The following is a 22241-nucleotide window of genomic DNA, read 5'->3' as shown; positions in this document are numbered from 1 at the left end:
CTCCAGCTCCTGGATACACAAGAGAGTCAACTCCACTCCTCGGGTGTCATCTTGCCCACTTGAGGCGAGTCAGACTAACTGAGTAACTTTCACTTAGTTGGCACTAAAGAACAACACCTGACAATTGCAGTCAGTTGAAAATATGCACACATTGCTTGGCATTAGGGAAGGCAAAGTTCCACTCTTAGCATATGTGGAGTGGGGGAGGTTTTGCATGATCGGATCTTTGTGAACAAGGCGGAAGATACTGGCTCATAGAGGTCTGTCTGGGTATATTTGCTGGCAGCCCTGTAAACTACGCACAAGTGACTGGCTTTCAGGCAAGTCTCCTTCATCAAAGGCTCTGCAATAAAGACTTGGCAGTGGGATTCCTGGTGGCATTCTTTATTTAAAAACACAGGTCTACACAGGGCGATCTAATGATCTCCTTCCAGCACAGAAACGTCAATAGATTAAACACTCCCTGGATGCCTTTTAGTTCCAACTAGGTGTACCCAGTTTATTTACATTTCACAAATTACGAGTTACAAACAACGTTCATCAGAAGGTGACACATCACGATAGTGCTTGGTGCTCCTGGCAGCAGCAGGACACGAGAAATAGTCAAAGTCAAAGTGTGCTTCAGAAACAGAGGGAATTTGCCCCATTTTTACCCTGGGACAGCCTTTTATAGATACACCCCTTCATCACACTCTGAGGAGACCCAGAAAATTCATGTCCCAGATCAGAGGTTTGCAGAACGTGTTGCTTTTACTAAATCAAGCATTCCGCAGGGCAGGGCAGAGCCCCAGCTCCAATCAGAATAGAGCTGGTCACGGCTCTGAGATTAATACAGGAAAGAAGGTGATTTGCTTTTTTTAGAGAAACACACAGCTTATTAATTATCCTTGGCTCTCAGCTAAGCACATGGATGCAGCATATTTAAATTGCAAGGTCTTTGGGGCAGGCCTGGTCTGTATTTTGAATAGAACTAAGCACCAAATTCATTACAGCTGGTGGGAAAATGGGATGAAAGTTTTGTGGACATTTCATCCAAGTGGTTTTCATTTAAATTTGAATTTGGAAATTTTCAGACCAGCTCTTCAATTAACAATAATTGGGCCGATCCCCTGCCTTGGCATCTGGGAACTCAACACTGGCCCAGGGTGCTAAAGCAGCTCTGGTGGAAGGTGCAGAGGACTAGCAGGGGCAGTACCAGCTCACGGGAGGCCCGCTTACATATATTTCCAAGTATTTATATAGTGCCCATCACCATGGTAACTGGGCACCTGCTCCTGGTTTCAAAGCTGAAACTAAGACACAGTAAGGGACTGAAGGCTGCATGACCGGCCAGATGGCAAGGGTGCTCAGCCACAGCCCCCACAGCACGGCTCCATCCCCGTGCTCTCTCTGGCAGGCGATTAGGCACTACGACTGGACACGGGCACGTGGGAGCAGCAGCTGGGACGCAATGGTGCAGATCTCGAGGCGGGAGAAGGAAGGATTTGCAGCGGGCAGCACGCACTCCCCCGGGTATGCTCCTCCCGCTAATCCACACCATTCTCACATTACGAGAACCAGCCACCACAGTCCTGGGGGCTCTCTCCCATCCCTGCAGAGGACACTTTGAGCGCGGAGTCCTCTCGCAGGGACCAGGTCAGGTAGGGTTGGCTATGGGTGCTGGCATCAAAACAGTCCTGCCTTGATCTCCCCACCCCGAGGGCCCCAGATGGCTTTTCTATCACTAGCTGCTACGGCTCTAGGCTCTGCCCAGTGGCAGGGAAGCAGCAGGCGGAGAGGGGGCGGGGGGGGGAGCCTGGGGTTTCAGGGTTTCTTACTCCTCTTGTAGGAGAGGCAGGAAGCTGGTCAGGCAGCCCCTGTGCCCCCCACCCCAGGTCCTGGTCCCACGCCGACTGTAGCGGTGCCGTGCCCCGGGGCAGCTTGGCCTCATGTGTAATTGCCGGGGCCGCCCAGAGGAATCACGAAGACGGAGATGTCATCTCCAGAACCCAGCTTGTCGTTGGCCAGCCGCCAGCCTCGCTCCTTCAGCACCCCCCTGGACCTCACCACCAGCTCACAGGCCGCCATGGTGTACCTGCAGCACCGCCGGGGACAGCCAACAGTGGCAGCCAGTCAGCAGCAAAGGCTCCCCCCGCCAGCCATTCACACTTGGGGCAGATCCCCCATCCTAGAGCCCCCTACTGAGGCTGACTGTATGCCCTGATGAGAAAGGGGACGGCTGCGGGGGGTGAGGGGGGGTGGGTCAAGCTCTATGGGAGAGGAGGGAGGAATACACTGCTCTCAGATGACCCCTCCTGCCCGCTCCAGTGCGCTGTGGGAAGCAGCATTCAGGGCCCCCCCCCGGGACACATGGCTGTGACCCGGTGCCTTTGAGGAGAGAGAGCGGCAGGCTGTGGGAACTGTAGCCCGAAAGGGAATGATGGCGGCAAGCCGGGAGCGCTGGGCGTTTGGGACTGCTGGGCCCCGCGCCGCACTGCAGCCATCCCGCCCTTGCCTTCACTCCCGGGACAATACGCCTGGCCCCCTCGACTCACCTGCAGGGATCGTTCGGCTCATAGCCCATCAGCACTTCCGTGACCACGTCAGCCACCTCCCGGTCACTGGTCACGTCCCAGAGCCCGTCGGTGGCCAGGACCAGCACGTCGTCAGGGCAGTGTTCATACTGCGTCAGGTCATAAACTCTGACCTGGCGAGAGACAGGGGCTCAGCGCAAACCCCAGCCACTTGCTGCTGCTCTTCAGAAAGGGCCTGTCCAGCTCCTGCCCTGCCCTGTGTCACAGCACCATGCCCTGGCCCATCTCCTCCAGCCAGCACGCAGGGATCCCCAGGGTTCCCATCTCGCTGTCGCTTTCAGAGTCATCTCCCTGTCCCAGCTGGGCTCAGAAGGGCAGAGAGGAGGCAGAAGGGAGACCTAGCAAAGCACTGTCCTGCACACCCAGACAGGTGGCCCAGCTCCCCCTCTGTCCAGCAGGGACGGCAGCCCTGCCCTGCCTCACAGGGGCGGGGGGATAACTGACCTAAATGCTGCAAGGCGCTCAGCTGCCCTGATGATGGGGGCCAAAGGCAGACAGCTGGGCCCGGGGGCAGTGGCAGAGCTGCATGATGGGCCCAGCACTGGACTAACCAGGGCTGCGTAAGGGCAGGACAGAGGTGCCGCGGCAGAGCTCACGCAGTGCCAGCCCACGTGACCCTATCGCTAAAAGCCCCTCCCTGAGGTGAGCACTGAATTCGCTCACGTTACCCAGCACCAGCCACTGATGGTAACTCTGGGGAGGAGGACAGCAGGCCGGGCAAACTCACCTCAGGGACACAGGAGAGGAAAGGCTTGATGTAGATATTGGAGTTGTACACCTTGAGGTCGTGGTCTCCTAAGCCCCGCGTGACCCCAATTGTCGCCATCACCCGTGCCTGGCGGGAAAGCAAATTAAACAGCTTCACTGTCTGCTCCCCCTTGGCGCCAGGGAAACACACGCACGGTGGGTGCTGCAGTCAGTGCATCTGCAGGGGGCCTGAGTGGGCCCTTGGGCTCACTGGAGAAAACAGGGCTGGAATTTAAACCTTCAGAGACAGAAATCCCCTCACAACCCACCCACCGGCAGAAGTCAGACAAGAAGAATCCCCCCATACCATTGCAGACTCTAATGTCCCAGCTCCCTGCCTGGATTTCTATTACCCCTCTAAACTCCTGGCCTCCTGTTCAATGGGGATTGTGTCTGTATGACATCCTGTACCCCATGTTCACCACTTTTATATGGCTATGATATATTTCATATAAAGTTGGCCTTGTGAGCTATCATTTGAAAACTCATAATCTACTGAACATCATTGCCCTGTTAAAATGTGTGTAACAACAGTGTGTGTAAAGCTATAAGATTTTACTATATGTTTGTTACTGAAATATGTTGTAATTCTGGGGAATGCCTACAGACTAGCTCCTCAGAGACAACAAAGGACTGGCCACAGTTGTTAGAAAATTATTAACTCCTGAAACAACCTTCCACCAGTAAGGGAGACTGTACATAAGGAATTTACAGGTCATCTCCAAGATGGCTCAAACTTCACATACACAGAAGGTGTAGGCAAGAAATTTAAAATTCACCTAAAAGGCATTTCAAGTTTCATGTGCACAGGGGTCTGTTTTGCCTCCCCCCCCACTCCCCGCTGGGGGTAATCCTCAAAGAGCAGAAAAAGGAATAAGAATGGAGAACTCACAACACACAAATTACCTCTCCTCCCCCATCTCTACTCAAGGCAGTAAGATCGCTTTAAAGACAAATGTGCATCATTGAACTGGGGGGAGTGGTCCTGGCCTGGAGGTTTTCCAGCCAGTCCAGACTGCTGAAAGCTTTTGGGTAAGATAAACCTTTTTGCTTTTAATCCTATTAGCCTTGGTAATATTTAGGAATTAGCTTGCATGTTTATCTTTTTATTTCTTTTGTAACCAACTCTGACTTTAATGCCTTATCACTTGTAAATCACTTAAAATCTATCTTCCTCTAGTTAATAAACTTGTTGTATTGTTTTATCTAAACCAGTGTGTTTGATTGAAGTGTTTGGGAAATCTCTACTCAGGACAACAGGACTGGTGCATATTCATTACCCATTGTTGGAATGATGGACTAATCATGAGCTTGTACAGTCCAGTGGGCTACTGGACAGTACAAGATGCACATTTCTGGGGTGCATGGCTGGGACTGAGAAAGATGCGGATTTCACCCTGTATCTAGTCATTGCTGGCTGGGAGAGCATTCATGTATTCAACTGGGAGAGACTTTACATGGCAGTGGCTGGGAGCGAGCAGAGCCGGGAGGGGTGGCTGTTCGGACAGCAAAGCAGTGTAAAAGGCATCCCAGACTGGAGAGCTAAGGGGACACAGCAGTCCTGGGGAATGTCACAGTCTGTAACTCACATCTGCAGTTCCTGGGCACTTTACCTTTTTACCTTCTCCGTAGATAAGCGGAAACTTCAGGTCATCCTCTTCTATCCTTTTATAGGCCCTGGTTACAAACAGGGAGATGACCAGGTAAAGCTTACCAGCAGCACCTGGGCTGTTTTCAACAGAGCAGCTTGTGCCTGTCAGACACTCAGGCCCTGCCTGTGCTAGAAAATCTGCTGGCGGCTGCCAACAGGTGCAGCTGAACCCACCCACAGGGGCAGGAGGGTCTAAGCAGCTAAGTCACCAGGCTGGCACAAAGCATAACAAGCAGGTCAGTGGCCTTACCAGCCGTTCATGTTCTGGTCTCTGTACAGCATCCTCTTCCCCAGCTCCTTGTGCTGAATTCTCCGTGGAAACTCGAGGTGCGTGAACTCATTCCCCAGCAGCTCAGGTCTCAAAAACCCCTAAGGGGAGAAAACAGCAGATTCAGCCACAAAACCCAGCAGCGCCTGATGCATGTAAACAACAGACACAGCCTGTGCCCCAGGCACGCAGCAGGGGCTATGCTGGAGAGGGAGCCCACAGTGCATCGTTCCCCAGCTCATTAAGACATCGGGCTTCGAGAGTGAAGGCAAACGTCCAGGCTGGGCTCCCGGGAACACCAAACCCTTCTGCACCCCGCAGCAAGGGTGCCGTGTGCTGGTCCCAAGGCAACACAGCTTGGGTGCCAACAGCCCTTTCTCCAGCTGCAGCTGCGCTGCCCTGTCTGATAAAAGTCTGACTGATGTCTGACGGCTTCCAATAAGCGTCCTGGAGAGGAGGGTTCTGATTTCACTGGGCTTGGGGTTCCCTGGGTCACTCCCCGGCATACAGCGAAAGGGCCAGACACCGCAAGGAAAGGGGCTGAAATAGCTTTTATTATTGGTGACAACAGCAACACATCTCACTGTGATTGGAAAGGCTGCCGGGCATCTTTCCAGGGCAGCCACCTCCCAGCGCTGCACCGGAAAGCCCCAGTTCCACGTGACACCAGAACGCCTCCATGTAGTTCTGGGCACAAATGCCCCTCGTGATGTCAACGGGGGCTTTTGCCCATGCTGATCTGAAAGGGCTTTGCAATAACTGACCCAGAGGGTCTGGCTGAAATATGCAAGAGAGAGAATTCAGGGGGAGGCTGAAATGCACCTGAGTCTGGTTCAGGTACCCAGAGGTCACCCGTGGGTTGCAATGGCGAGGTGGAGTAGGGCAAGAGACTGTCAGTCCACCAGCCTGAAATCGGAACTAGCAGAGACGAGAGAGGGGCATCGGGTACAGAAAGCAAACACTGGCCCAACTCAGCAACCTGCACCCGGGGCTCAGAGAGGGCCTCAAGTGAAAAGCAACAGGGAGTGACTTCTCTTCTCTCAGCAGGAGCCTCCGTGCCATGATTAATGCCATGGCCTCTGCCAACCCTCCTGTTCGTTTGCCCAGACACAAGAGGAAACGCGGGGACTTAGACACTGAACTAGACTCTGTGGGCGGTGCCACTGTCAACAATGTCCCACCATTTCTGAGTATTTCCTTGGACGTCTGAACACCGCCCACGTGAAGGTTGCCAACTGTTTCATTCTGCAAAGAGGGATCCCCTCAAGCACCCAATTCCCTTCCCATCCCACAGAACCTTTAGTCCTACATTTCTCCATGGGTCCGGGATGGTCCCTGGACCACAGAGTGAGAACCACTGCTCTAAACAAAGCCAATTTCCCCCTAGCAGACCCCTAGCCAATGAGTTGGCTGCCCAAGCTTACATGGGAATCTTCTGCATCAGCCTAGCTCTGAACCCACAGCAGTGGGGCAGGGCACTTTAACATGCAATTATCACGTTGCACCACAGAGTTCAGGGATAAGAGACCCAGTGCCGAGATGCAGGGAGGGACACGGGCTGGGGGGGATTCTAACAATGTTAGCAAATGCCAAATGACTTAGCAGAGGAAAAGATGAGAGCAGGAGGTAAGGGAATCCAGTGCAGAGCTGCAGACAATCTCTGCTGGAATCTGGAGCTGCAGACAATCTCTGCTGGAACTCTGAAATCTGCTGGAAGGAAGGCTCTTCCCAGGGGCTGTGTGTTCTATCTACAGGAACAGAAGTCAAACCGTGAAATAAATGCCCTCCATTTAACTTGTGTCATGGTTACAGCAGTTTCCTGCATTCTTATTAGGACACAAGGCCTACAAAAGGGCTTTGGCGGAAATCAATTCACCCCAGCCCATGGGGCAAATCTAGGGTTGATTTTCTGACTGCTCAGGTTTCACAGCCAATTGGAGAGACTACACTGCTGGGTGCAATTTCCTCCTTTCCAGGGCTGTTTGAAAACAGAGCTGAGGATAGGAAACCTCTTGTGGTTTTTCCAAGGTATAGTCTGAGCCAGGAGACATGTCCAGCAAAACCTCAGCTAACTTTCATGTCACCTTCTCCCTCCCACTCTCTGTGGGGGCGTTTCTTTACAACCCTATCAAGTTTCATTTTGCAGCAGGGTGATTTTTCCAAGGCAAACTGGAGAGAGAAGCTTTCAGGAACCACAAGAGCGATGCTCAGACTTGATCTGTTTTCCTAGTGCTGTGGCAGGCACCGGGGCGCAGAATCAAGACTCGGCATTAGCACAGTCTCCCATCACCTGCTCCCCTAGAGGAGAACAATGGGGCCTGGGAACATGATGGACAAAGGGAGGGGCAATGTGTACTGACCAGGAGATGGCTGCTTTCACGGGGAACCAGACAACACTAAATAAATATCAGAGAGGCCTCGCCCTTCCCACCACTTGCCTCGGGCACGGCACACGGTCCATCTTACGCATTGGCTCTGTGCTGGTGCGAGGAGCCAGATCGCCAGCCCTGGGGAGCACTGCCCTCTCTATGCCCAGCGTGAACACAGAACAAGCCATAGAAAGGCACGCGCTCCCCACGCTGGCCTGCTGGGACCTAGGGGCGAGAGGGAGTTCAGTCTCCATGGCCCGTTTAGCCCTCGGCCTCTCTGTTGAGGCTGCTACACGAGGTTTGTCTGCACAAGAGGGAACAGGCGGAGACCACTGACTTGCTCCCAGGGGTCCCCGGACAGCTCTGAGTCAGCTTAACTGCCAACCTGGCCTGGACCCAGTGCCCTAGAGGGTAAACACCTCACATGCCATTCCCCAACCCCCGAGGCAGTCCGACGTGGGGCTGGAATGGAACTAATGAGGCCCCACTTCTCATTCCCAACCCCCCATCCAGGCCCCATCAAACTGCACCTATTTCACAATCTGGGGCAGATGGAAACCGCTGCTGATTCACCTGCGGTGTTGTATTTAGCGAACAAACCACACAAGTGATCTCAGTGCGGCTTTTCCCAGCAGCACAACTGCCCGGAGAGCTGCCCGGCTCATTGGTTTACAGACCCAGAAGCTCAGCGGTGGGGGAGGCGGGTTAGAAGGAATCCGATGAGAAGAAAGTTCTTTCTTACTAAAACCTGTAGCCTCTGCCTCTCTGTTTCGGGAGTAAATTCCCTGGACATTGGGATGATTTCCCCGTTACGGATGATAATGGCCCTGCAATGAAATACGGAAGGATGAGATTAGTGAGAAAGGGAAAGCGGCTGCTCTCATTTCACAGCTACGGGAAGAACATTGCCGTGGGCTCCCTCCAGATCTGCCGGAGGCTCCTGGTTTATTTACTACACAGCACACCTTTGAGGAGCGGGGCATCTCACACTGTCCATTTGCCATCGGGTATTTTTGTCTCTGCTGTTCAGATTCCACCAGCCCTGAGCTGAAGAATCACTTGCAGGCTACACGACTGCGATTCCCCCAAAGCTACTATTGGGAGAGCCAGGCACGGGGGACGCAGTCTGCCTCAGGAAGACCATAGAGGTCAAAAAATAAAAAGTAGAAAGCGGGACAGAGAAAATAATCTAAGTGGAAAGTGGAGCAGAGTGAAAAATGAGTGGAGGTTGGCTGTGTGAACAGGATCTGCGATAAGGTCACGGAGGCATCGTGAACAAGAGAGCGGGACAGGGAACATGCAGAACTCCTTGGCCATTCACAGACAGGGTGCGGAGGAAATATTATCCTGTGTTACCGGTTCACTGCCAGTGCGGTGCAAGGCAGGATGGGTTGTTCAGTGGATATGTAAAAGAAGCTGCTCACGGCACTTGGCTAGAGGTTACCAAGTGCAGCCAAGGCCCTTGGGTGTCTGTGGCCTGGCTGGACCTCTGGCTTTCGCTGCTCTCTATGGCAGCGGGGTCTCCTCCACACACCGTGCGACTGCTGCAGGCAGCCCTGGGACCCGCTCGGTGTTTGCTTCCCTGACCAGAGGGAAAGCAGAGACCCTGACTCGGTTGCCGCCGTCTCTCGGGAAGGATCCCAGCGTCGCCGGCCAATGGACGAGAAGCACCCCCAGCCATTGCCCAGTGAAGCCAGCGTTATACTAGTGCCTGGGCAGAGGGCAGGGACGGCTACAGGAGAGAGAGATGGGCTCTACTCTGCCTCGTGCCGCCCCAGCAGGACCCTTAACTGACTTCCCCCGGCGCGGTTGCCTCTGTTCCTGGCCAGGAAGAACACAGCCCACTTCTCGGCTGGCAGGGTGAGTCTGCGGCTCCAGCAGCTGTGTGCGCGTGGGGGGATTCCTCGTTCAACCGAGCCCCATGGACGCAGCTGAACGTGGGAGCCCAGAGCGGCATGTTAGGTCAGTTACCAGAAGCCACACTCCAATAGGGACACAAGAGGTGGGGGTCTTCCGGCCGAGCTGGGTCTCACCATCTGGGTCACTTTGCCCAGACCCACGCATGGGACAGCGGCTGGCAGCATGGGGAGGAGCTCGTGAGAGGCCTGCGGAGGCCACTAGAAGCTGGTGGAGATGAAACCGATGCCTGCTCTCTCCAGCTACCCGTGGCCGTGACAGAAGATGCTTCCTCCGTTTGGCTCGGAGCATCTTCCATGCAACACACTGCAGCGCAGGCCTCTACAGCAAGGCAGGGCTCACACTGACGACAGTCACAGCCTGGCCTACTCCTCCGCCTTGGTGCATTTCCTAGCCGGTGGCCAACCGAGAGCTTCACGAGACACTCTCCAGACTGGTGGCTCCACCTCCCCCCAGCTTCATCAGCCGGGAGTGCCACGCACACCCTCATTCCACTTGGGCTCAGCTGGGAGTGCAACACCACTACACAGGGCACCAAGTTCACACCCCCGACCTCCAACCAACACATTCCACCAACACCCACTTTTGCGCAAGGGGCTAAAATTTTCAAAAGCGCCTAAGTGACTGAGGTGCCTAAATTCCATTGGTTTCCACTAGTACTTAAGCACCTAAGTCACATAGGTGACTTTGTAAATAAGAGTTAGATTGCAAGTGCCTAAGGGCTTATTACACACAGCTTTTGAACCACTTAACTATCACCCCCCACCCCTCCCAGCAACCAAAATAGTTACATGGGTACAAAAAGTGCACGCACCCCTGGGCTCTGACACACAGGGCTCATCTACACTGCAATACAATACGCATGGCACAGCCGTGGCTGGGCTGGCTCGGGCAGTGGGGCTGTTGGGGCTCAGGCTGGACTCCGGGCTCCGAGACCCCACAACAAGGGTGGTGTCAGAGCCCGGGGTCAAGCCTGACCCCCAACGGCCACACAGCGAGTTTTAGCCTCTGGGCTCGGAGGCTCAGTGTTGCCAGTTTTTCCTTGTAGTGGAGGTACATCTCCCCCCAGGGGGATTTTCACGCCCCTACAGCCAGCTCCGGAGTGAAATGCAAGTCAGGCCTGGAGTCCGATTGAGCACAATACGTGGAGCACACAGCAGAAAGGTCTGTTAGGAAATATTGCTCGGGGAAGAGAAGAGCTCACTGCAGTGGGGTCCCCACTCCGCCCCGTCTTTAATCACACACAAGATACTGCCAAGGAAGGTGTCTGGAGCTTAAGGAATCAAACCCCGAGTTAAAGGAGGCAATTCTGCACTACCCGAGTGCCCCGGGCCAATGGGCGGACAGCAGCATTCATTCCTTCAGGGCTGCTCTGAACGCCACCATTACCTACAGCTCTGGACAGCGTGCGATTGAAGCACCCCTGTGAAAGTGCACGAACCTGCAGTTTACAGCTGTGTATGGAGGCATGCAGGGCAGCACCCTCACCAGCCCCAGCCCCAGGCTTCGGGATCCACACCTGACCAGTAGCTGCGATGAGGCGGGTTTCTCCGGGGCTGTCACATGCCTTCACCAAGCTCTTTTTTTTTTTTCTTTTACGGGCACGTTTATTTCCTCGATCAGTCAGTGACTGGGTTCGGGGGGGGGGGGTGTCCAGACCCATTTCCAGCGGGCAGCAAAGGAGTCTCAGCCCATAGTCACACTGTGACTGGAGCTGCCATGCCCCGGCCAGGGGAGGGAGCCCTGGGCCAACGCTGGCCCCTGTACACACTCGCTCTCTCCTACCTACTGTCACCTGCGTTTGCCACGTAGACTTTCCCCAGGAGGTAAACCACAGCTAGGACGCAGCAGCCTCCCGCCACGAGCCGGGTCGTCTGCTCCCGCTCAATCTGCTCATCCTGAGGAGACAGACAGCAAGACGGACCCATAGATGGAGGCAGCTCAAAGATGCCGAGACGTCAGCAGGACTCTTCTAGGCGGGCTGCTGAACCAGACAGCGGGTGGGAAATACCCGTACACACGGAGCAGGGGTTACCACTGCAACAGGCCCTCCAGCATGCCCTCTGCTGGGCAAGGGCCCCCCCAGCGCCAATCCGCCCTCCCCCGTATGCTGGTGGCTCTACGGCCTGAACACCCTTGCTGTTCTGTCATGTCTCCCTGGTTAATTCCTCATTCTGCCCTCTCAGCCTCCTGACCCTGGGAGATGCGTGTCCTGTCCCCTCCCTATCCCCAACCTCTGCTCTGCCACAGCCAGGAGCAGCAGCGAGAGGGTTAACGCCAGATCCTCCTCTCCCTTAGCGATTGCACCCTCATTCACCTGGGGGGGCACCTCTGCCCCAGCCCTGTGCCTGCTGCTGGGTGCATAAGGTCAGTCCTGCCTGCCCCACACGCACACGGGACACTTGTCACTGCACCTGGGGCCCCTGTCGAGGCAAAATAAAGTGCCTGGCAGGCCAACGCACTGGCAAAGCTCTCAGCACCAGCGGGGGTTAGCAAAGACAGGGTCAGACTCCTGAGTCCAGAGACTGCAGCTAGCCAAGCACATGCCTCAGCAGACCAAAATAGCCCTCTGCTGTCCCGTCAGCACGATGGTTACTAAAGGAAATGAGCGTACATTCCAGCTGGAACGCAGCTGCCCAGCCAGGGCCAGGGCACATCCCCTTGCCTGATCCCAGGGGCTCCAGCCAGCCGGCACTGGACACAAGACGCCTGGGTTCCCCCGTGGCTCTCCCGGGGGCAGGCTGGGGAGAGAGGAGTCCTGCAGAGAGTGGCTTCCCTCAGCCTGCTGGGGGCTTGGGAAAGCAGCAGCAAAGAAAAAAACAGCCCGGGAGCCCCCCCTCCTTCTCCCCCTCCTCCTGCTCCCTTGGGTGCTGTGAGGCAGTCTCCGTGTGAGAGAAATGACACATCAGCCTCCCTCCCGCCGCGGGCCTCAATGCTTCCTGTTGCTAATGGTGACGAACAGGACGTGGCATCACGCAGCGCGGTGGGAGAAGCTGATCTCACGTGGCACAACCCCTGAGCAGAACACCTCCAGCAAGGGGGTGCCAACCTGCACCCAATGCAGACTGTGGGGGAGGAGGCCAGGCTTGGGGAGAGCAAGGAACGCTCGGAGGGAACTTTCCTCCTCCCTGTTGTAACTGTGGATGCGCTCATTAGCCCCAGACATGCCTAATCCTTTCTGGCATCCTGCTGAGCTCCTGGCTTCGGTGATCTGTGTGGTAGTGAGTTCCACAGGCTAACTGTGCCATGTATGTTGTGGGGAGGAGAGGTTGACAGGCATTTCCTCCTCTGACAGTTCTCTACCCAACTCCTCCCCTTCCACCTCCTGCTCTGGGACTGCACACTCCCCCAGCTCGCTCACCATCCGCTTGAAGGCATTCTCGATCGCGCCAATCACCAGGCTTTCACAAGAGACTGCCTTCTCCAGGTGGAATCGGGGCAGGGCATCGTTGGGGAGCTCTGCATCTGCTTCTGCAAGGGGGGCCCGGTTCCGCTCAGCCGGGAGCCTCCGGGAATCGCTCGGAAGGCAGAGTGGGGGAGGGGAAGAGTCCTGTAGGATATCCACCAGGTCCCTGAGCTGGTCGGAGATGTGAAGGTGAAGCAGCTTGGATGCCATGACAGCAGCACCACTGCCAGCGTGGCCATCAAACAAGCCCCAGTAGTGGAAGCAAAGGCCCCCCCTGCCCTGTTGGGAGAAATGGGACGGTTAAGGGAATTCCCCTGGGAGTAAAACCAGGGGGAAGAGAGGGCGGGCCCAGCTGAGCAGGGAGGTTAGTGTCACCGGGCTGGGCTTGGCTTGCCCAGGGCACCGATCCCAGGACGGAAGGCCTGTTGGCCCTCAGTGTCAGTTCTAATCCAGCCCACGGGGGGACTGACCAAGCTGGCTGCTCAGTGACTTGTGCCAGATCGATTAATTAGTGGCTTCAGGGCAGTTCCCTGCCACAGGCGGCCCCTTCCCCTAAGTGGCAGGTTCCGCAGCGAGGCCAAGCACTGAATGGACTGAAATCCAATCGCACCCCAGAGGGGCCCAGGCCAGTGTGACCTCCCCTGTCCGTACACGCAGCAGATAGAATTTTGCATGTGTGTTTCCAAAGCCATTTTGCCTGGACCATGGCAGGAGCAGGGCGTGGAGCAAAGAGAGTCAGCATGAGAATTACAGGAAGCCCTGCCAGGGTCCTGGCCTCCATGGTTTACACTGCTCACCCCCTCCGCTTCCCCTGTGCATCCCTTGGGAGCTGGGTTACACCTCGGACTGCATCGCCTGTCCACCAGCACCACCTCACAGCAGGCTTGATCCTCATTGTGCTGGCTCTTCCCAGCATTTATCACCCTAGGGGGACGGAAAGAGATGAAAGAGACAATGATTTGGGGCGAACACTCCATTTATCAGTGGATTTCACCCTGTGACTGCAGAGAGACACGGCAAGCGCCAGCCAGTCCTTCACTCGCCCTGGTTTACAGCATGCAGAGAACAACTGCCCACCGAGACCAGCTAGCTCACGTGGCATGCTGTTCCTTCCTCACAAAACTTCTGACTCAGAACCTGCTAAAGCCTTGGTTGCAGTCATGCAAGATACACATACTAAATCTTGCAGCCACAGGTCCTCCGCTAATCGGTGAGGTCACATTCCAGTATGTGCCAAAATCCTCAATGCCCCACAGAAAGCCTGGTTTGCTTAAGCAGAAGTGGGCAGGCAAGATGTACCAGCAGAAACTTTTGCAAACAGAGTGACATTAACTAATTAATCCCCCCTTGCTAAGCAAATTTCAGATCTCGATTGCAAAACCTCCTTTGTGGGAGGAAGTTGTAGATATGCAAAACAAGAAGTGCTCTTTAGGCAGCAGCTCTTCAAGTGGTTTATAGGGAAGGAATGCTGTCACATGGAGAAGCAGTCAGAGCTAAACTTAAGGGTGCTTTTAACGAGTTCCTCTAATATTCTGAAAGGTTCCTACTTCTGAGAACTCAAGTGCAGGGTTTTCTATTCCCATTACCGCACTGGAGCAAGTGACATTTCAAAGAGTTCAGAAGTTGGAAAGAAACCCAGAAAAACCCATCCAAGCTTTGGCTTGTTCCCATCACAAATTGTGAGCAAAAAAAGCCCAACTGTGTGTAAACAAATGAGAAAGATGGTCATTTCAGAACTATAATAATGCCAAAGTCCGAGACAGTGACTGCTGTTTATTATAGTGAAACAGCACCACCAGGGGCCACCTCTGCAATATATCATCTCATAAAAATATCTTACCGCTTCTCCAAGATTTCCAGTAAATTTTTCCCCACTCTTTAATTAAAGACAAATTTCTACTAGATGACAGATCTTTGCTTGTCCTTGGGGTGGTCACTTGAAGGTAGGTTTCACTGTAATACCCTATAGGGAAGTGATGTTTCTGACAATATTTGTTATTGAAGAACAATCACAGAGTTGTGTGCAGCGCTGCTAGGAGAGAAAGGAAAATAGGGAGTGCTTGGAAAATCCAGGTCCAGAAAACTAGCCCTGACAGCACGTACCACTGTGAAAAGCAGCAGAGCAGGCACCAGACCAAAGACACACTGAAATGAACCCCTGATTGTCTAAGGTCCTTGTCACAAGTAAGATACACCTCCTCCCGTCCTCTCTCCCACCTTAAAAGGAGGCCTTTGCAAAGAATTCCCCATTAAGTCTAGTTTTTACCAACTTCATGGTTGGCATTTCAGAAGTCTCAGGGCCGGCTACAGGATGGAGGTGACAAAGCCAAAAAAAGGCCAGGCTGCGGGAGGGTCCCTTGTGCCCTTCCCAAGGAGCTGAAGTGACTTGACTGGCCTCACATCTCTGGAAATGGGCCAGGTAATACAGCCAAGTTAGCTTAGGGGGCCTCTCCTGCTCCCAACGAGCATGTCAGGAGCAGGTCTTTAAAGAGGAAGTGTGAAGCTGCCTCTTCCCAGGAGCAAGGTTCAAGTCCCTGCTCCTCTGTGATCTTGGGAAGCTCAGTCGCTCTGAGCCTCAGTTCCCCATCTGTGAAAAGGATAGTGTGAGCTACATCCAGAAAACATGTGAAAGATTGTGAGGCACTTGGATACCGCAATAGCAGGGGTATATATCCAGCCGACGGAAGGGCAAAACAAAAGCCCAAACAGCACAGCCTGGCTCCTCTCAAATCTACGTTTGACTTTTTCTTCGGGCCAGGTTCCAACACCCTTATTCACGCTGAATAACACCGTACTCTGCGAGTCATCCCACTCTGGCCAATGTGACTGCTCACCTGCAGAAAGTTAAGCTAAGAGGTAAGTCTTTGTAGGTCTGGGGCTAAAGACACTATTCAGTGGGAGGGCAGCAGGCACTGGCCCATCAGGTTTGCTGCCCTGCAGAAGGTATTTGTTTCACCTACGCAGGTACACAGGTAAGCCAATAATAATCCACTTAAAAGGAAAACATAACTTGTGCCTTCCAGGACCGGCACCAAATGGAACCAGAGTCAGCACTTGACCCTTGGCCAACTAGATGATACTTACAGCAGACATTATCTCAGGGCTGAGCCCCAGTAACCTTTGCTGCCCTGCAAGGACAGGGTGTCAAAAGACCTTAGGGAACCTCCGTGGACTTGTGATGGAATGAGAACAGAGCTTCCCTTTAGCTATACCACAGGTTCGAAACTGCAGGGGAGGAAAGGAAAGTGGACAGACATCTCTAAGGCAGTACGGACCTCTGCCTTACTCCAGCTCAGCTAATACAAAAAATATTGCTAAAAATGAAACTCCCACATGGTAGACTCTCTGGGAGAGGAATCCCCTTTGCATTCTGTGAGCACAGAGCCCCCAGCACTATGGGGCCTGTCGGCAGTATGGCAATTGTACCACCGAACGATGCGCAGCCATTCATTGTACAGTTTACACATCAGGGCTCTAGAAATATAAAATCCTCCGGTTAACAGCAAGAGGGAAGCTGGCCACCACGCAGTTGTGATCCTGCAAACAGGCTTCCTTGTTCACTCACGTTTCTGTGCTTAGACTCACTTCACTCACCGATTACTCATGTGCGTAAGTGTCTGCAGCTTCTGCAGAACGCTGCCTCCAGCTAAATGTCTGGCTCTGACCTGCGACAGGCTTTGGAGATGCTAAGCACCACACAGTGACTGCACAGAGCGGCCACGGCAGGAGGTAAGCCGGGGAAGGTGAGCGCCCTTGGAGAGGTAAACACCGCTGCATGCTTGGCTCTGCTTTCCCCGTGTGGAGCAGATGGGAGCAAGGCGAAGGGCTGCTGTTTGCACAAGGCGAGACCCCTGGGGCAGGAGCAAGGGAGCTATTCAGGGCCTAGGTGCTGGAACTAGGGGTGCGGCCATCCCCTGGCTTGAAGCGGATTCCATCCCATCCAGGGTTTACTTTGGTTCAACGGCTCTCAGCACCCCACTGTACAGATAGTCCAGGACCCCCGACTCAGGGTCCCAGACTAAGTCGGGGGACCCTCTCCCGACAGGGATCCTGCTGGGGGCGTCAGGCACCGCAGCGCCCCTAGGCTGGATGCCCCACAGCGCCTGGGTCCCGTCCCGGAGGCAGCGCCCGAGCAAACCACCACCCGCCTCGGCCCCTGGGCAGCTGCACCCACGGACGTGCCCCGGGCACCGGCAGGGCCCCGCTGCGGGGCCTTCTCCCGCCAGCCCCGGCCACCGAGCCCCGCAGGAGCCGGGACCGGGGCGCTGCCGCCTGCGGCGGGTCCATCACACGGGGGTTTGCGGTTTGGTTCAAAGGCTCTCGGACCCCCCGGGGCCCCCCCTGCCTAGCTCCCTCCGGCGGAGCATCGCCCCGGGCAGCCCGCGCCGGGCCCGGGCAGGGGGAGCGGAGCGCCCCGGGCACGCCGGGCGGGCAGGTCGGTGTCCCCGCCGCCCCGGGACCCGCCCCCGGCTCAGCGCCCGGCCCGGGCCCCGGGCCCCGCGCCCCCCGGCGCCCCGCGGCTCACTCGGCGTAGCCGGTGCTCCAGGGCAGGCGGCGGCGGGTCTCCCGGGGGCTCTGCACGGCTCTGCCCGCGTGATCGCCCGCCCGCCGCAGCTCCTCGGCGCTGAGCTGCAGGAAGGCCGGTCTGGAGAAGCCGCCGCCCGCGGGCGGCCCCCGGCAGGCGCTGGGGCCGGGCGGGACCCGGGGCGGCGCAGGCGAGTCCCGCGGGGGCTGCGCGGCGGGCGCGGGGCCCGGGCCCCCCACCAGCTGCGCCACGGCCGTGCGCACCCTGCCCAGCATGCTGCCTCCGGCTGGCCGCGCCGCTGGGGCCGCCCGGCTCCGCTCCCCGCCCACGGGCCGGCCCCGCCCCGCCCCGCCCAGCAACCCCAGAGACCACCCCACCCCCCCGAACCCCTTCACTGCCCCCTCCAGCACCCCGAACCCCCCGCACCTCTTCCCTGCCCCCTCCAGCACCCCGAACCCCCCGCACTCCTTCACTAACCCCCCTCCAGCACCCCAAAACCCCCTCCACCCCTTCACTGCCCCCTCCAGCACCCCGAACCCCCCGCACCTCTTCCCTGACCCCTCCAGCACCCCGAACCCCCCGCACCTCTTCCCTGACCCCCCTCCAGCACCCCAACCCCCTGCACTCCTTCACTAACCCCCCTCCAGCACCCCAAAACCCCCTCCACCCCTTCACTGCCCCCTCCAGCACCCCGAACCCCCCGCACCTCTTCCCTGACCCCTCCAGCACCCCGAACCCCCCGCACCTCTTCCCTGACCCCCCTCCAGCACCCCAACCCCCTGCACTCCTTCACTAACCCCCCTCCAGCACCCCAAAACCCCCTCCACCCCTTCACTGCCCCCTCCAGCACCCCGAACCCCCCGCACCTCTTCCCTGACCCCCCTCCAGAACCCCGACCCCCTGCACTCCTTCACTGCCCCCTCCAGCACCCCGAACCCCCCGCACCTCTTCCCTGACCCCCCTCCAGCACCCCAAACCCCCGCACTCCTTCACTAACCCCTCCAGCACCCCAAACCCCCCGCACTTCTTCCCTGACCCCCCTCCAGAACCCCGACCCCCTGCACTCCTTCACTGCCCCCTCCAGCACCCCGAACCCCCCGCACTTCTTCCCTGACCCCCCTCCAGCACCCCGAACCCCCGCACTCCTTCACTAACCCCTCCAGCACCCCAAACCCCCCGCACTTCTTCCCTGACCCCCCTCCAGAACCCCGACCCCCTGCACTCCTTCACTGCCCCCTCCAGCACCCCGAACCCCCCGCACCTCTTCCCTGACCCCCCTCCAGCACTCCGAACCCCCCGCACCTCTTCCCTGACTCCCCTCCAGCACCCCAACCCCCTGCACTCCTTCACTAACCCCCCTCCAGCACCCCAAAACCCCCTCCACCCCTTCACTGCCCCCTCCAGCACCCCGAACCCCCCGCACCTCTTCCCTGACCCCCCTCCAGCACCCCAAACCCCCGCACTCCTTCACTAACCCCTCCAGCACCCCAAACCCCCCGCACTTCTTCCCTGACCCCCCTCCAGAACCCCGAACCCCCCGCACCTCTTCCCTGACCCCCCTCCAGAACCCCCCCCGAACCTCTTCACTGCCCCCTCCAGCACCCCGAACCCCCCGCACCTCTTCCCTGACCCCCCTCCAGAACCCCGAACCCCCCGCACTTCTTCCCTGACCCCCCTCCAGAACCCCACCCCCCGAACCCCTTCACTGCCCCCTCCAGAACCCCGAACCCCCCGCACCTCTTCCCTGATCCCCCTCCAGCACCCCGAACCCCTGCACTCCTTCACTGACCCCCCCTCCAGCACCCCAAAACCCCCTCCACCCCTTCACTGCCCCCTCCAGCACCCCAACCCCCTGCACTCCTTCATTAACCCCCCTCCAGCACCCCAAAACCCCCTCCACCCCTTCACTGCCCCCTCCAGCACCCCGAACCCCCCGCACCTCTTCCCTGACCCCCCTCCAGCACCCCAACCCCCTGCACTCCTTCACTAACCCCTCCAGCACCCCGAACCCCCCACACCTCTTCCCTGACCCCCCTCCAGCACCCCAACCCCCTGCACTCCTTCACTGCTCCCTCCAGCACCCCAAAACTCCCTGCATCCCTTCACCGACCCCCTCCAATACCCCAAACCCCCCTGCATCCCGCTGCCCCCTCCAGCACCCCCTGCACCCCTTCACTGACCCCTCCAGCACCCCAAACCCCCCTGCACCCCTTCCCTGATCCCCTTCCAGCACCCCAAAACCCCCTGCATCCCTTCACCGACCCCCTCCAATACCCCAAACCCCCCTGCATCCCGCTGCCCCCTCCAGCACCCCCTGCACCCCTTCACTGACCCCTCCAGCACCCCAAACCCCCATGCACAAGAGGAACAGTGACATTTGGTGTGGAGGACATTAGAAATTATGAGCTATGTTATGTCCCCTAGCCCAGTGGCTCTCCACCTTTCCAGACGACTGTACCCCTTTCAGGAATCTGATTTGTCTTGCGTACCCCAAGTTTCACCTCACTCAAAAACAACTTGCTTACAAAACCAGACATTAAAAAAATAAGTGTCACAACACACTGTTACTGACAAATGGCTTGTTTTCTCATTTGGACCATGTAATTATAAAATAAATCAAGTGGAATATAAATATTGTACTGACATTTCAGTGGACAGTATCCAGAGCAGGGTAACACGTCATTGTCTGAAATTGTAGTTTGTACTGACTTACCTAGTGCTTTTTATGTCGCCTGTTGTAAAACTAGGCCACTATCTAGATGAGTTGATGCACCCTCTGGGAGACCTCTGTGTACCCCCCGGGTAAACGTACCCCTGGTTGAGAACCACTGCCCTAACCTACCCCTCAGTCAGTGCAAGGTGGCCCCTACAATATGTTGTTCAGGGCTTGTTTCTTACTGCTGTAATTTACTAACCTCCAGACTCTGGCATCACAGAAACAAGTCTCCTCATAGGACCTCTTGCCTGGTGTTTCAGTGGAGCAGCATGATGAGCCAAAGCATATCCATTTCTTTTTTCCCTTTTATACAGCGTCTCCTCCCTTTACTGGTGCGCTGGTTTTCTTTTGTATTTACATTTGCATAGACACTAGGATGAGGTATGCTGTGTGAAAACCCTCCAGTAGAGAGAGACTTGTAAATAAATAGCTTTGTTTCTGCAAAACACACTCCTGTATTTTACCGAGTTAACATTTAATGTTGTCTGCATTATATTTTATAAGTGGTGCACAGACAGAAACAGATTAATTGAAAACTCCCTCTGTTTTTAACACTTGTGTCCCTGGCTTTTGTCCCTTTCCTCCAGTTGTAAAATGAATCTTCCATGTGCCAGATCTATCTATTCAGTGTAATACTCACAGACCTACAGAGCACTGTGTATTCTCTGTGTGGTGTCTGAAACATGTTTCCCCACATTTGGAGCACACACCCTGCAGGAGTTCAAAGGATGGGTGGGGAGGACATAACTTGATAGTTCAGTAGCATTTCAGCTTTAATTTTTTTTTAAAAAAGGGGGGTCTCCAAAAAACTTCTGTGATAGTTGTGAAGAAAATCTTCAGCATGAGTGTGACCTCTGCTGAGATACCTACCTGAGTTTGCAGAGAGCCTGCAACAACAGTTTGGAGTGGTTTGAACAGCCCCCTATACTTTAAAGGGTTCTAACTCAGAGTCCAGTGAGGATCCTTGAGACGTTAATATGGCTGACTATTTTACTGCTTGTCAAAGTGGCTAAGAAAGGCGAGAAAGTATCATAGCATGAAGATCTGCTCTCAAAGTGGGAGTGGTGGTGGTAAAGAATTAGCTGGTAGGAGGGACTGATGATGTATAGATTGAAATATGTAGCCTTTAACAGCAGCTGGTGGGATGCTGGGGATGGGGGGGGAGGGTTAATTTTCCTGAAAGGGGGCTCGGCTTTCCAAAGGGCTGTGAAATGCTGGTGTGCAGTATCAGCACACAGAGAAGGCCAAGTGCAATGCAGGTTGTGCATCACATCACACCATCACAGGAATGCCACTTTCTGCAGGGTTCCTTCCATCTTTTCCACAGTAGAGGTTGAAAGACTCATGAGCAGAGAGATGCAGTGTGGAGAGGTTGGGACCTTGGAGGAGTAGTTTGCCTGGCTGAAGTGGGTACAGTGGATAGGTGACGAGAGAGAGACAGCATGGCACATTATAATATGGTTTGCTTCTGCTGGGCTATTTCCCCTCTGTTAAAAGCTGCTGCCAGCACAGGAAGCCTGCTTCAGCCTAAGGTAAGCGTGCTTGGTACAATGTACATCCAAGGAGAGAGAAGTTTCCTGGTGAGCAAGCAGGCAAGATATTAGTACTTCCAGTGCCACCATACAGCAGGGGCACCTCAGCCTTTGTGATGGGAATCTTTAGGTAGCCAAGACAGGCCATTTAAATACTGGGACATATGGCCTGTTCATACTTCAAGGCCTTGGCCTCTGATGAGCAGCCATGCCTGACCCACACAAGTAAGCACTGACTCCCCTCCAGCACCGCAGAGACCCCCATACCCTGCTGCCCCCTAAACCCGCACTCCCCCCTCCACCACTGTACTCAGTTCTGACTGGTAACTAACTCCTGCCTCCAAACTCTGTTAATAAGGAAAAAGAACAGGAGGACTTGTGGCACCTTAGAGACTAACAAATTTATCCGAGCATAAGCTTTCGTGAGCTACAGCTCACTTCATCCGATGAAGTGAGCTGTAGCTCACAAAAGCTTATGTTCTAATACATTTGTTAGTCTCTAAGGTGCCACAAGTCCTCCTGTTCTTCTTGTGGATA

The 22241-nt window shown here is 55.6% G+C and overlaps 1 protein-coding gene across 1 annotated transcript; it reads right to left on the bottom strand.

Moving 5' to 3' along the window:
- Window positions 1-414: 414 nt before the first annotated feature.
- On the bottom strand, window positions 415-17731 carry PPM1J (protein phosphatase, Mg2+/Mn2+ dependent 1J). Its single transcript, XM_077839458.1, has 10 exons — window positions 17457-17731; window positions 13729-13855; window positions 12887-13210; window positions 11311-11423; window positions 8351-8435; window positions 5222-5340; window positions 4934-4997; window positions 3301-3408; window positions 2535-2686; window positions 415-2074 (listed from the first exon to the last, which is right to left on the bottom strand). Exons 1-10 carry the CDS (start codon window positions 17729-17731, stop codon window positions 1927-1929), a joined length of 1515 nt encoding a protein of 504 aa, XP_077695584.1. The 3' UTR covers window positions 415-1926.
- Window positions 17732-22241: the final 4510 nt, after the last annotated feature.

The sequence above is a fragment of the Eretmochelys imbricata genome, chromosome 21 (assembly GCF_965152235.1).
Source record: "Eretmochelys imbricata isolate rEreImb1 chromosome 21, rEreImb1.hap1, whole genome shotgun sequence".
In the NCBI taxonomy this organism is placed as follows: domain Eukaryota; kingdom Metazoa; phylum Chordata; order Testudines; family Cheloniidae; genus Eretmochelys; species Eretmochelys imbricata.
The sequence above is the reverse complement of the archived record's forward strand: the minus strand, read 5'-3'. Positions and strand labels throughout refer to the sequence as shown.